Source organism: Canis aureus, chromosome X (assembly GCF_053574225.1).
Source record: "Canis aureus isolate CA01 chromosome X, VMU_Caureus_v.1.0, whole genome shotgun sequence".
NCBI lineage: Eukaryota > Metazoa > Chordata > Mammalia > Carnivora > Canidae > Canis > Canis aureus.
In genome coordinates, this window is record NC_135649.1 from 47,596,988 (window position 1) to 47,609,671 (window position 12,684).

The window sequence follows — 12,684 nt, forward strand, 5'->3', positions numbered from 1 at the left end:
ATTTTAGTATCAGTTTCCTTTCTCTCTACTTATGTCTTTATGTGTCAATGTCAGTAATATATGAAGACAAGTCTTTTCTCCTCAGGTTCTCTTGTGCTCTTTACTGCTGTTTTTCCCCAAATGGATTGTTGCTAAATTTGAATAGATTTGTATGGCTAAGAAGGAATAGTGTTCTCTGCCTAAAACTATTTGACTAATACACTAGGGGCACAGAAAAGCATCCCCAGGTATGACAGAGTGAGAGAGAACATGCCCCACTGTGGTAGCCACACAGCCACAGGACACACACATAGCCTGGGCGTTAGAGAGGTCCAGTTTTTGAGCCTCTACCCTTACTGTTTTCCAAGAGTCACTGAGCCTCTTTGACTCTCCTTTTCTTTCTCTGTGGACCAGTGATCAAAATACAGGCCTCGAATGGATTTTGCATAGATTCAACATAACATGCTATGTCACTATTTATTAAGCAGAGAATCAAGGATCCTGAGTGGGAAAATACACAACTGATCTTTGAGCGGATTAGTGTCAGTTAAACGTTGGCTTCCCAGCCCCAAGCAAACCTCCCACTCAGTCAACTAACTCAGGCTACAGAAAAAAGACAACAAAGATGATGAAGATGAGGATGAAGATGACTACATCCAAGAGTTTCTTGTCAGGGCTGCGTTCTCAGGATCCTGGATGAGTCTGGGTGAGGGCCTCCTTTGGGATTGTGTGCTTGGCCTGGAGGGAAGTGAAGAGAAGGAGTTGGGAGATCAGCAGAGCCAGGAGCCCTGAGTTTCATCCCCAGGCCACCCAGTTTCGGCTCATTTGGCCTGAATTCCTCAGCCTCACCTTGGGCCAAGTGAGAACCTGTGTAGTCCCACTGGCTGTCATGAAGTTACCTAGTGTGGAGAAAGCATAGGTGATATCCATTAAAACTAAAGCAGACACAATCTAACTGCACAGTACCATTTCCCAACCTATGCAAAAGAAACATGCCATCACATTTATCACAATGTAGGCAATGGAATGAACCCTGTGGCACAGTGAGCACTGGGAAAAACTCCTGAAACCAAAATGTTTGTCAATAAAGGCACAGGTCCATGGATTTAGGAAAGTAAAACAACAAACAAAATGAAGCTAGCTAGGAAGGAAGGAAGGAAGGAAGGAAGGAAGGAAGGAAGGAAGAGCTCAGCTTATAAGTAATGAAAGGATAATGTTCAGGGTGATAATTAGTGAAATAAATGAGCAAAACAAATTACCTGCAAGTTGACATGATTCAATCTTGGTTCCTCCCAGCTCCCTCCTATCCCCATGCACCCCCAACACTCACTTCTGAAGCCACTGGAGATTCATCCCAGACTGAGTGGAGAAAGTCTGTACCACTTCCTGCTGCTTCTGGCAGAGGGTGGGCCAGGAACTGCAGGAGTGTGTGGGCACTGGGATAGAGAATGTGCTCTGGGTTTCCTTGGGGCTGGCGTCCCTCACAAACAGCTCATCATTCACGATGCACAGGCTGAAGGAAAAAAATGGGACCTTAGAAACTGGACAGATAGACAACCCCACACCCCAACAACGATCTTGCTCCCACTGCCACTCAGAAACCAGATTCTTTCCATACCCCTACTGGGCACGCCACCCAGGTTCCTTGGCCGGTACCTCTATTTTTCCTTCACCCTTTAGAGAGATTGTCTAACCAATTTCACTACATTTATAGGTTTATCCCCAAACCACGGACAATTTTACGTCCATATTTACCGAACACACCTGCCAAGGAGTGGACGGTCTAATCTCCATTTTCAGAGGAAGACACTGTGTCACAAAGAGATCATGTGACTTGACAAAGGTCACAAAGCTAGTGAGTGTGGGGATCAGGGAAAGAACCCATAATCTGATTTCAGAGCCAATGCTCTTAATCACTAGGAGACATGATTCCTTGGATGTACCTGATGGTTTTTCACAATATTGAGAACACCCCAAAGACTGTACCTCCCCATTCCCATACCCCCGAACTCATACTGAACTGGGTGTTACACCCACAACAAAGCACTCACCTGTAATTGCTGACAGGGGTAGCGATGAAGGTCCGGGTGAAGGCGCGAACAGAATCCTGAGACATTCCTTCCACTTCAGCAACACACAACAATACCCCCTTAGCATCCCACATGTTTACATACTCACACAGCATTCCCCAGTCAGGGTCTGAGTTGATATTCATGCTGAAGGGGACACTTGTTCTCTGGGGAGTCAAGGTGTTCTGGATGGGGAAGGCAATCTATTCCCTGTGACAGGGACTCTACCAGTGACAGAGACCCTATCAAGTGCATTTGATGCACTTTTCACAGCTGCTCAAGAGATAGGCATCATTAGCTCCATTAGCAAATGAGGAAACTTATAGGTTAAGAACCCAAGGTCACAGAGTAAGGATCTAGGATGAGAGCCGTCAAACTCCAGACTGTGTCCCTAATGCCCAGACTATGTGGGGCAGACAGGCACAGACCTAGTTCAGACCGGGATGATTTGAGGGCAGAGTGGAGATGGGAGAACATAGCAGGAATAGGAAGGGGAGGGAAGGCACCAGAAAAGCTGGGAGAGTTCTGAGAGGGAGCCCAGCTAGCAGTGGGGAGAGCAGTGGGGGCATCTGGGGAGGAGGTTCTACACACACGCACCTTCCTTGAACACCCCATTGACGGAGAAGCAGATCATCATCTGAAAGAGAAGAGCCCAGGTGCTAAGTCACCTAAACTTTCTACCCACCTGTGGCTTTCTGGGGTTGCCCAAGGGAGGAGACTGATGCTCACCGTCTGGAACCACACGTCCACCACGAAGAAGCTGAGGTCATGCTGAGTTTTGGGCAGCACACAGAGGGAGCGCACGATGTCACACTTTGTTTGCTTCAGCAGCTGAACGCGCAGGGCTATGAAGAGAGGAGAAGGGAGCAAAGGTCAGGGGTTGCCACACCCGGGACCTTATAATTATCTCCTCACACCCCCTTTTCCTGTCCAGTATTCCCCATCACACACGCACAGGGGTCCTTAAGTTTCTTCAAATTCCTGCTCTCCTTGAAGTATTCACACAAGCTGCTTCTAGGAGAGAAAAGGGAGCAAGAGGTGGTGGTCTGGCCAGTGTGAGTGTTCCAGGAGCTGCCCTGTGTCTGCTGGGGAGCCACAGGGCCCAGGAGCAGAGTCTGAGTTTTGCTACTCACAGGGCTGGGTCCTTGGGGTTGAAGGGAGTGGTCAGGGAGAAGCAGGCCTCATCGTGGTAGGCACTGAGGAGACCCTGACGGTCTCCAGAGTCGTAGATCAAGTAGTACCTGCGGGGGGATGGGGGATGGCAATGAGGATAGTCTATCTCTGTGGTCTAGACCCCAAATGAGATTTCAAGACCCAGTCAGCAGTCCTGAGCTTGAGTGACCTCACCTATCCTAGCCATCCCCTTCCCCAGATTCCCAGGAGTACTTACTGCAGTAGGAATTGCAGGATTAGACTCTTCAGTGCATCAGATCCAAAGAAGCTTCCCTGAAATCACAATGGTCCTCAGGACCATGGCTGATACCCCTTCCTCACGCACCACCCAAAACCCTGCTTGATCCACCCTTCTCACCTTGCAGGTTGGTAACTTCTTGTGAGCTGCAATACCAATGCTGGTTGGTGAAGGCGACTCCTGGCTATCCTGGGAAAAGGAAAAGAGGAAGTGGGCAGTGTAGACCAGGAGCTGGTACTGGACAATCATGGAAAGGATGGGCCCCAGAGAGGGTGAGGGTCAGAGGCCAGGTGTAAAATGGCCCTTGAAATTACATGGGCAAGACTACATTTGGGATCGTCGTCTTGAGGTCCCTGATGCCTGTGGAGAACGTGGTTGAAGGATATCTGGAGCCCTTGTCGGGTTCCCACGCGAATCCCACGGTCTAAGGGTCATAAAAATTGTAACTTCTGCAAGACCTAAATGGCTTCAGGGCAGGTTGTGGGAAGCATCCGTGCCAGTAGAGAAGTCAATGATCAAGGAATACACCTACCAGGCATAATAACTTGGGAAACAATTCCAGGATGGAGCTGCATAAATCCAGACAAAATAGAAAAGTTAGTGAGACTTTCTTTGCAAGTGTCCTTCGTCATAGGAGCAAGCACACTTACACCTGACTCACAGCCCAGTATGTCCCACCTACACCACAGTGTCCCAGCCTTCCGGGGCCCTTGGCTCCTCCACTGTGGATTGACCTATAGGGAAAGCACACACTCTCTTCCCCTCCTCTCTGATTCCATTTCTCCACCCCACCCCCTCCTCCCTCTCTTTCCCCCTGGGCGGCTCCCACCTAGACTGCCCTGACTGCCTTCTCCAGTGCCACCAGAAGCAACATTTGGAGCTCAGGCTCCAGGGCTGAATTCCCCTCCCTGCCTCCCTTCTTTCCTTCAGATCCCTACCGAAGGCACCAGAGAGAAGAGGGAATGGGGTGGGCGCCCAGGACTCTGCTACCTCACTAGGGGTCCAGCATTCTGTAGCACTATGACCCCCACCACCACCACCAAGGGATAGCCCAGGATGCTGGGGCATGGGAGTGAGTGAGGCAAGAACCAGGAGGCAGGGAGGGAAAGGGAGGGAGATAAAGACAGACGAGGGGGAGAGGGTAGGAGGAGAAAGGCGAGAGAGACATAGGAGAACCAGAGACTAAGAGGAAGAGAAAGCAAAGCAAAGGGAAGGGAAAGAAGCTCTACCATGGTGGCAGGGGTCAGGAAGGAAGAGAGAAGGAGGAAATGGCCCCATGGCTGCAGCCTTTTCCTTCATCTGCCCTGGCTGGCCCTAGCACCCAAAGTAGGAATGGAAAACATGCAGGTGTTGGGCTGGGGGCCCATTGGATGCTGATTGAAACTTTGTCACCTGTGTGAGCTAAATCCAAGCTGGGCATGGGGAACAAGGCAGCCATAGGGGCAGGAGACCTGTCCCAGAAGGAGTAGAGGGTCAAGCCCCAGGTCAGCACGGCTGAGGTTCTGTGGCCTCCTCTTATGATCCCTGCTTTCCCTCCTGATGGCCCCTGTGCACCTGTGCCTGTCTCAGTTGGTTCCTAGCCTGAGGGATTATACCAATGTCGGGATCCCCAGGGCTCCCCTGAAGGACCAGTCGGGTTGATGAGATGTGTGGAAGGAGGGGAGGGGGAAGTGCCTCTGAGAGGCCTGTCCTTCATTCTCCTCAAGCACTTCTGCCCTCTGCCTTCCATCCCTGATTCAGGAAAGCCCTCGGCTCACAGGCAGTCACCCACTTCTGGCCCCCTGACTCAGGGAACCCTGGTGTCTCCCAGGGAGGGACCAGATCTTGGCTTTGGGCCAGAGGAACAGGACCTCAGGGAACAGCTCCCCAGGACCTCAGCCCTCAGCATGGGGCAGGAAAGCCATTGTGGCTGCCTGAGATTGGGCGGGTTGGGGGGGGGCGGGCAATACATTTGGTTCAAGGAAAGGAGGCTCCCTCTCAAAACAAGGGAGGGAAACGCTGTCTCAGGAGGGAGTTGGAAGGCCTGTCTCAGCATGAGGCTCTGGGCTAGAGGGCCCTTCTCTGTCCAGGTCACAGCATGTGGTTCAAGGTGGTCATTCTGGTCCTAGTGAGGAAGGGGAGCCCTGCTTCATGGATCACACTTTGCAGAGGGCACGCTAGAGAAAACTGTGTGCAGATAGCCTGCAAACAGATCCCAGACCAGACAAACAGGTGAGCAGGTCAGAGGAAGGGAAGGAGACCTCTAAGCACAGGTGAGGGACAGAGGGAGTAGAGCATAGGGCCTCTGGTCCCCCCCCCCCCCGCAAAGGAACGGAGCTGCTGCCTCCTCCAAACAGGCACCATAAGGCATAGTTCAGAGTCCCATGGGGTGACATAGTGTACAACTGACCTTATGTTGGTTGATTTATCAGGAAAAGCAGTGCACAGGGAGCTTCTGTTGGCACTCATCTCTTCTGGCTGCAGGCTTTTGCTCTTGTCCAACTCCCCTGCGAACTTCGCCTATAATTATGGGGAGGAAACACATGGAGCAGAGAAAGATGGCCAGGATGATCCTGCACCCGCAACCCTTCCCTTTTCCAACAAGTCCACTTCCTGACTCTTGTCACCACTCCGTGAGCACTCCTGCCTTCCTTTCAAAGAGGGATCTGGGTACCACACCTCACCTCACTGTTCACGGGCTTGATACTGGAGGCATTCTGCATAATGCTGGATGGGCCATCCCGCTGGTAAGGCTTCTTGTTGCTTGGGTTCAAGGGCAAAAGCTATGATGAGGAAAAAGTTAGAGTGAGGACCCCAACGGGGAATATCTGGGGCCAATGGGCCTCTTCTACCTAACCTCTCCCACTTCACCATCAGTCTCAGCACTGGGCCTGAGTCCTCACCTTGGAAATGTTCTTTCCATGGGTCTGCAGGGAGGCAGCCATGCTGTTTCTAGGATTCAGTACCATTGCAATATCATGGGTGATCAAGTCTCCGAGAAGCCCAGAGGAGGCAATCAGAAGGCTGAGGAGAAGCCCGGCTGGTACAGCTCTAGCTCCAACCCCTCCCCACGTTACCATCCCTATGTCTCCTTCCCAGGCAGACCCCTCTGCCCTCACATGCCCTAGAATTACTGCTGTGGGCATACCAGAGGCATAGGGGACTCTCTGGCTCTTAAGAGGTTGCTGGGAAACTACGTATCATTTGTTCAAGGTCAGCTGCAGAGTTAGAGATGGGGTCAGTGGCTCTGAGTTTGAGGTGGAGATGGGGGCAATAGGTGTGGGAAGAAGATGTGGGTCTGGATGTGGATGCACAACTAGTCTTGAGTCTGCATTACCTTTGTCTGCTCCACCTTTTCTGACATCAGCTCCTTCTGCACAGAGTGGGGTGCGTCAGAGGGGTAGACAAAGACAGAGACCTGTAGGGAACACAAGAGGGGCTGGGTAAGTACCAGGAAACCTGAGCCTTGGGATCACGCAAGACCTTACCCCTCTCTTGCCCTCCTGCCCCCAACTAGCCACAGTCATGCCCTTGGCACGCACCGTTTCATTATTCTCATCCCAGATCTTCCCGTTGACACTCTTCAATGCAAAGGCAATGCTGGCATTCTCAACAAAGAACTGGGCCTGCATTTTCTCATAGTGAAACTATAGGGAGAATGGCAAGAGAAAGAGAATATGAGACCCAAGACACTGCTCATCTGCCCTGTTTCTTCTCATCTGCCTCACTGTCTTCTCTTACTTCAACTGGGGTGAAGGGGACACTGCATTGTCCCTGAATCAGATTCAGCAGCCACGTCTCTTCATATTTGATGCCGAATGGAATCTAGGAGGCAGAGATGGGAGAAGAGATTGACACAATGGAGTCCAAGGTTAAGAGAAGGTTAGGGAAGACCATTGTCTTTGTTTCATACATTTTTTGGGGGGGGCTTTAAAACTTTAAAATAATTTCTTCTGATAGGACATTATCCATTATTGCAAACGTTTGTACCAGACATGGATTTCCTTTCCATTCAAACGCTTTTCTTCAAATAATCAACTTAAGATGTTTAACATGTACTTCCTTTTATAAAGTTCCAAGTGATCCTAGCTCAGGGCAGGGTGCCTTAGCCTGCCTCTCCAAAGGGGACACCAGAGACTCAACCTCCTCCCACATTCAGCTAGAGCTAAACTGAGCCTTCCGGTGTGGAGTTGCTCCATCTCCCTGGCTGTAGTCTCCTCTGCTCTTAGACAACCTACCGGATTCTCCCTGTAGTCAGTCTGTTCCCTTTATATTGCTTCTCTGAGTCTGCCCTTACTTGATCTAGGATGTTAACTCCTGTTAATAAAAAGACTGCTTACCCACTCCTCTGCCCCAGAAAAGTACCCAGCATCTCTACATGAGTCCAACACAATTCCCTCTGTTCACCTTCTTCTGCATATTAGGCCCCTTTTGCCAAGACACTCACTATGATCTTGAACCAGCTCCCCGAGGTCTCATCCTGCCTCTCCCCCTTCATTTTTCTCTCTGGAGGCTTTTGCTCTCCCTCCATGTTAGCTTGGACTTGGTCTTGTTTCTGAAAATTGCCTCTCCAATGACACGGTGGAATGGCATAGGGAGTGCTGTGGGCAAGTGGAAAGAAGAAAGTAGTCTACATGTGCTCAGAAAGACTTCTATTACACATTTTCCAACTGATCCCAGGGTACAATAAAGTTTGCTCAATCATTATCCTGATTCTATCATTCTTCACTCTTCCAGGTTGGAGAAGAGACTGATGTATTCAACTACAAGGCTATATATTCCACTGGCTGGTACATTTCAGCTATGCTGACTGGTCACTTACTATCTTACTCGGGTGCTCATGTGAGTGCCATTTGTTGCTGGATCTCCATCTTGCTGCTGGTGGGGTGAAGGACAAATGCCAGAACTGACTTGTTCAGACCAGTTGTTATATCTCCTTCGGTAAATACTCCAGCATCTTGCTCTTCTTTGCAAGGAGTTACCTACGTTATTATGCCCTGAAATTGAGAACAACACGTCAGTGGTCCCAAATGCCACAAAAGGTTCTGGGGAGATACCATGGCTAATGAAGAAATATCACTGACTTTTATCATCCAAAAACAAAATAGGGCACAGTGCCAAAAAGGTTGAAAAACTTCACTGTGGTTCCCTTTCCTGGGAGGATGAGACGTGGGGAGCGTTTGCAGCCCCGAAGAAATTGAGCACAGAGGAAAGGGGTTGGGCCTAGGGTTTCATCTGTGATGTTAGCCCCCTGCTCTGCCCTTTTCAGGCTAGGTGACCTGGGACAAGTTGCCTAGCACCTCTAATTCACAGTTCCCTCTTCTGCCTTGGGGGATAACAAAATCCACCCTGAAAGTTTGGTGTTATGGTTCAAGGGTCAAGGGTGAGTTCCCACCTGAAGAAAGAATTAGAGAAGTGAAAGTTAGATTTAATGAAAATATCCAGAATAGCCTGGAGAGACATCATATGGATAATACCAGAAGAGAGAGGGGAGAATTAAATGAGATGTAGTGGGCATATCTAACACATGCTTCATTTGAGTCCAAGAATGAAGGAGAGGGAAATGTGGAGAAGTGGCATTTGAAGAGATCTTGCTTGAGAACCTTCCCAAAGTAACGGGATAATCAAGTCAGTATAACAATACTAAGAGGAGACAAAGTATGCTTTAAGGAAAAACATTCCTAAAGGAAAGATGTACATTTCACAATGATGTTAATGTAGCAAAACTGGGAAAATTTGTGACCAGAAGACTCAGACTAAAAGAAATATTAAAGGTTCTCCTTCAGGCAGAAGAAATATGATCCCACGTGGAGGCACAGAGATGCAGGAAAGAAAGACTAATGAATGGCATTTGTGAATATGTAGGCAAGTCTAAATGAGTATCGACTATATAGCACCATGAGGCTAATTTCTTCTAGGGGTTTAAATATACATAGAATTAAAATTCATGGCAATACCTTGGGAGGGTGTGAGTGGAATCAAAGTGTTTCAACGTTCCTTCACTGTCTGAATGAAGAGCTTTAAAGAAGTAATTTACATCAGACCGTGAAAAGGCAAAACAGTACATTATGGTATTAAGGGTAAATACTATGAGAATGTTTAACTGTCCGGCCAAATAAGGTAACAATTTAATACTAATATAGGGGTGCCTGGGTGGCTTAGTTGGTTAAGTGGTCCAATTTTTTTTAAAGATTTTATTATTTATTCATGAGAGAGAGAGAGACAGAGAGACAGACAGAGAGAAAGAGGAGGGGTGAGGGGAGGGGCAGAGTGAGAAGGAAAGGGAGATCATCTCGAGCAGAGTCCACGCTGAGCATGGAACCCAAGGCGGGGCTCTCTCTCAAAACCCTGATATCATGACCCCAAGATCAAGATGTGAGCTGCAACCAAGAGTCGTGGCTTAACTGACTGAGCCACCCAGGTGCCCCAAGGGTGCGACTCTTGATTTTGGCTCAGGTCATGATCTCAGAGAGAGCCATTCTCTCTCTCTCTCCCTCTCCCCTGCCCCTCCCCACCTCTCTTTCCCTCTAAAAAAATACTAAATAATTTCAAGGAAAGGAGAGGAAAAGGGCCTTACAACAGGCAGAAATAAATGTGCAGTTAACACGCTGTATAGAAATCAAGTTATACCTATATTTACATTAAAAGTTTCAGACTGGATATTCCAAATAGAAAACCAGATATTATGAACCTAGAAAAAAAATTCCATCAAATGCTCCTTAAAAGAGACACATGCAAAGTTTAATTGTCTAGAAAATTTGAAAATAAAACTAAAACAAGGCAAAATGTGTACCATTTACACACTAACGTACTGCAAGCTGGTGTAACCATATTACTAAAGGGAAAGGTATTAATTCAAGGGGGGAAAGCATTGCTAGAGAAAAGAGGGATGTTTCATTATTATAAAAGTTTCAATGTAAAAAGAAGCCATTAGTACAAAATTCTAAATTTGTGTGCATGTCTTAACACAGAGCCAAAACGTGCAAAGCAAGTGATCACAGTAAAAGGAGAAATGGATAAATTCACCATTACAGTGGGAAACATTAGCACACCTCCTTGAGTGACCTATAAAATGGCAGACATAAATTCCACTAGGTGGAGATTTTAAAATGAGAATTAAGTAAACTAACAAATTCACTTAATTGGCGTGGAACAGGGCACATAACCACTACACGTGGGACATTCCAGAAGAGGTCATATGCTGGGTTATAAAACAAACCTCAAGAAACTTCTATGGGGGTAATACAGTCTACCCTGAATAGTTTATGTAAGAGTCAAGGGTAATGGTGGGTGCTCTGCCTGTCCCCAGCCTCTAGCAGGCATCCAGAGAATGTTAATTTATACCAACACCCCCTCCCATTTGCCTCCTACCCCGCCAACCTAGGAGACCCTCCCCACTCTCCAAACTCTGGACCTGTGAAGACCACATAAATCAGGTCTATCCCCTCAACCAGTGAAGAAAATTCACCTCAGCCATGACCACTTCCATAGGAGGGGAAGTTTTCCATGTGGAATGGAACCAGGATGGGAACGTCAGGGCCCACTTAGCCCATTTCAAGAGAGTGGAGAATAGTCAGCCTGGGCCACTCCACCCTTCCTCTAAAAGGGGGTTGGCTGGGTGTCCTGTGGGGTGATGTGGTTTGGGAAGGGGCCCAGAACCCCTCATACCCTCTGGGGATCTGAGACCAAGGCCTCATGCTGACCAACTCACCCATGGTGTGGACTGAAGGCAGTGATCCGTCACCAATGTCCTCCCGGTTTGCTTGTGAAGAGAGTCTGTGGGGTCTGGAGCTGGAGGTTTGGAGATCAACGACGGCTGCTGAGGAAGGGGAGGGGAGGTCCCGAACCCCTTTGTCAGCGCCACACAAGCAAGATGGAGTCCTTACGGGAAGTCCCTTCCTCAAAGGCATGGAGAAGACAGCCTCAGGCGCCCGAGGCGACTTTATTTCTTATAATTACTGTCCCCTGAGTTTGCTACCAGCCTACCAGGGAACTGTTTCCAACTGAATCTGCCCTGCAGAAAAGGCCAACTAGAGTCAGGAGGGGTGGGACCGGACCCAGGTACTTATAGCTACAAACACAGGGGACTCTGTATGCCAGACTCTGTATCCACTGCAATACATCTTGTTCCCTCATTCTGTGAACCCAGAGAACTCTGAGTGCCAGCTGTAGGCCAGACTCTGGACTTGTTACATTGCATCTGCTCTGTCATGTATTCCTTAACAAGGGGACTCTGATATCACAGTCACCAGCTTTTCGAGGTTTCTTGAGGTTTAATGAGGTGCCAGAGCTTGTTTGGGGTCATTCAGATGCTACTTGGAGAAACAGAAACTGCAACTGAGCTCCACAGAATGGCGGTGACATGTCCATGCATACGTAGCCTAGCTAAATTCTTGCTTCAATATTGGGATTTTTTTTTTAAGTTAGAGCAAAATAACAGAATATTCTGAAAATAATTACATGGCTGGCATCGTCTCCACCTCATTCCAGAGAGATAATAGCAAGCAAACACACACGCGCGTGCGCACACACACACACACACACACCAGCCAAAAGCAAAACACACACACATAGCAGACCTGGAAACTATAAAGGACATAGCAAACAGAGTTTGGTAGGTCACTGTAATGAGAGTAGAATTAAACAAATCGTGCCTTTTCCTTTACAACAACAACAAAAAAATACAGTCAGTGTAGTGGTCAGAGCCAGAAGTGTAGCTCTGAAAGTCTCCGACCAGAGGGCTTTGCAAGGCAGAAAGAAGGAGGGAGGCGCTTGGGCTCCGGTGCATTAGCCAGAACTTTCTGGAATTTTCCACTCCTTTTGGAATGTTCTACTCTGTCCACAATCCCTTTCTGGATCTCCATGCCCTGAGAGAGAAAATTCAGTCCCTGGGAGAGGTGACGAAAACTCTGCACAGGAGAGCATGAACATTTGGGGTAAGGGAAGGGTAAGACAGAAACACACACATATACAGATAAACTGTCAAATCAAAAGCTGAAGTTTGTATTTGTTTATTAAGCAGTATCATGGGAACATTTTCATAACATGGTAAATACATGTGAACTTTTCTTGTGAATTGGTTATTAGATATTTTCAAGTGTTCCCCTCAACAAATTTGCCTAATTGCAAAATGCTAAACATTAAAAATGTATACTTAAAAAATGAAATCATTCTGCACCTTCCATCTATATGATCCCCTCACTCCAACTCACAGGTATCCAAGATATCCAACGTAAATAGATTGGT

General features: G+C 48.0%; 1 protein-coding gene across 1 annotated transcript; it reads right to left on the reverse strand.

Moving 5' to 3' along the window:
- Nucleotides 1-437: 437 nt before the first annotated feature.
- LOC144307574 (nuclear RNA export factor 3-like) lies at nucleotides 438-11,568 on the reverse strand. Its single transcript, XM_077887441.1, is given in 19 exon segments — nucleotides 438-717; nucleotides 829-878; nucleotides 1,310-1,492; nucleotides 2,031-2,103; nucleotides 2,646-2,685; nucleotides 2,778-2,893; nucleotides 3,004-3,062; nucleotides 3,182-3,289; nucleotides 3,439-3,494; nucleotides 3,580-3,648; nucleotides 3,992-4,028; nucleotides 5,849-5,958; nucleotides 6,123-6,221; nucleotides 6,776-6,856; nucleotides 6,981-7,085; nucleotides 7,180-7,263; nucleotides 7,886-8,039; nucleotides 8,261-8,435; nucleotides 11,150-11,568. Coding segments are annotated over 19 exon segments (1,866 nt in total). The 5' UTR covers nucleotides 11,349-11,568; the 3' UTR covers nucleotides 438-649.
- Between the last annotated feature and the right edge of the window lie 1,116 nt (nucleotides 11,569-12,684).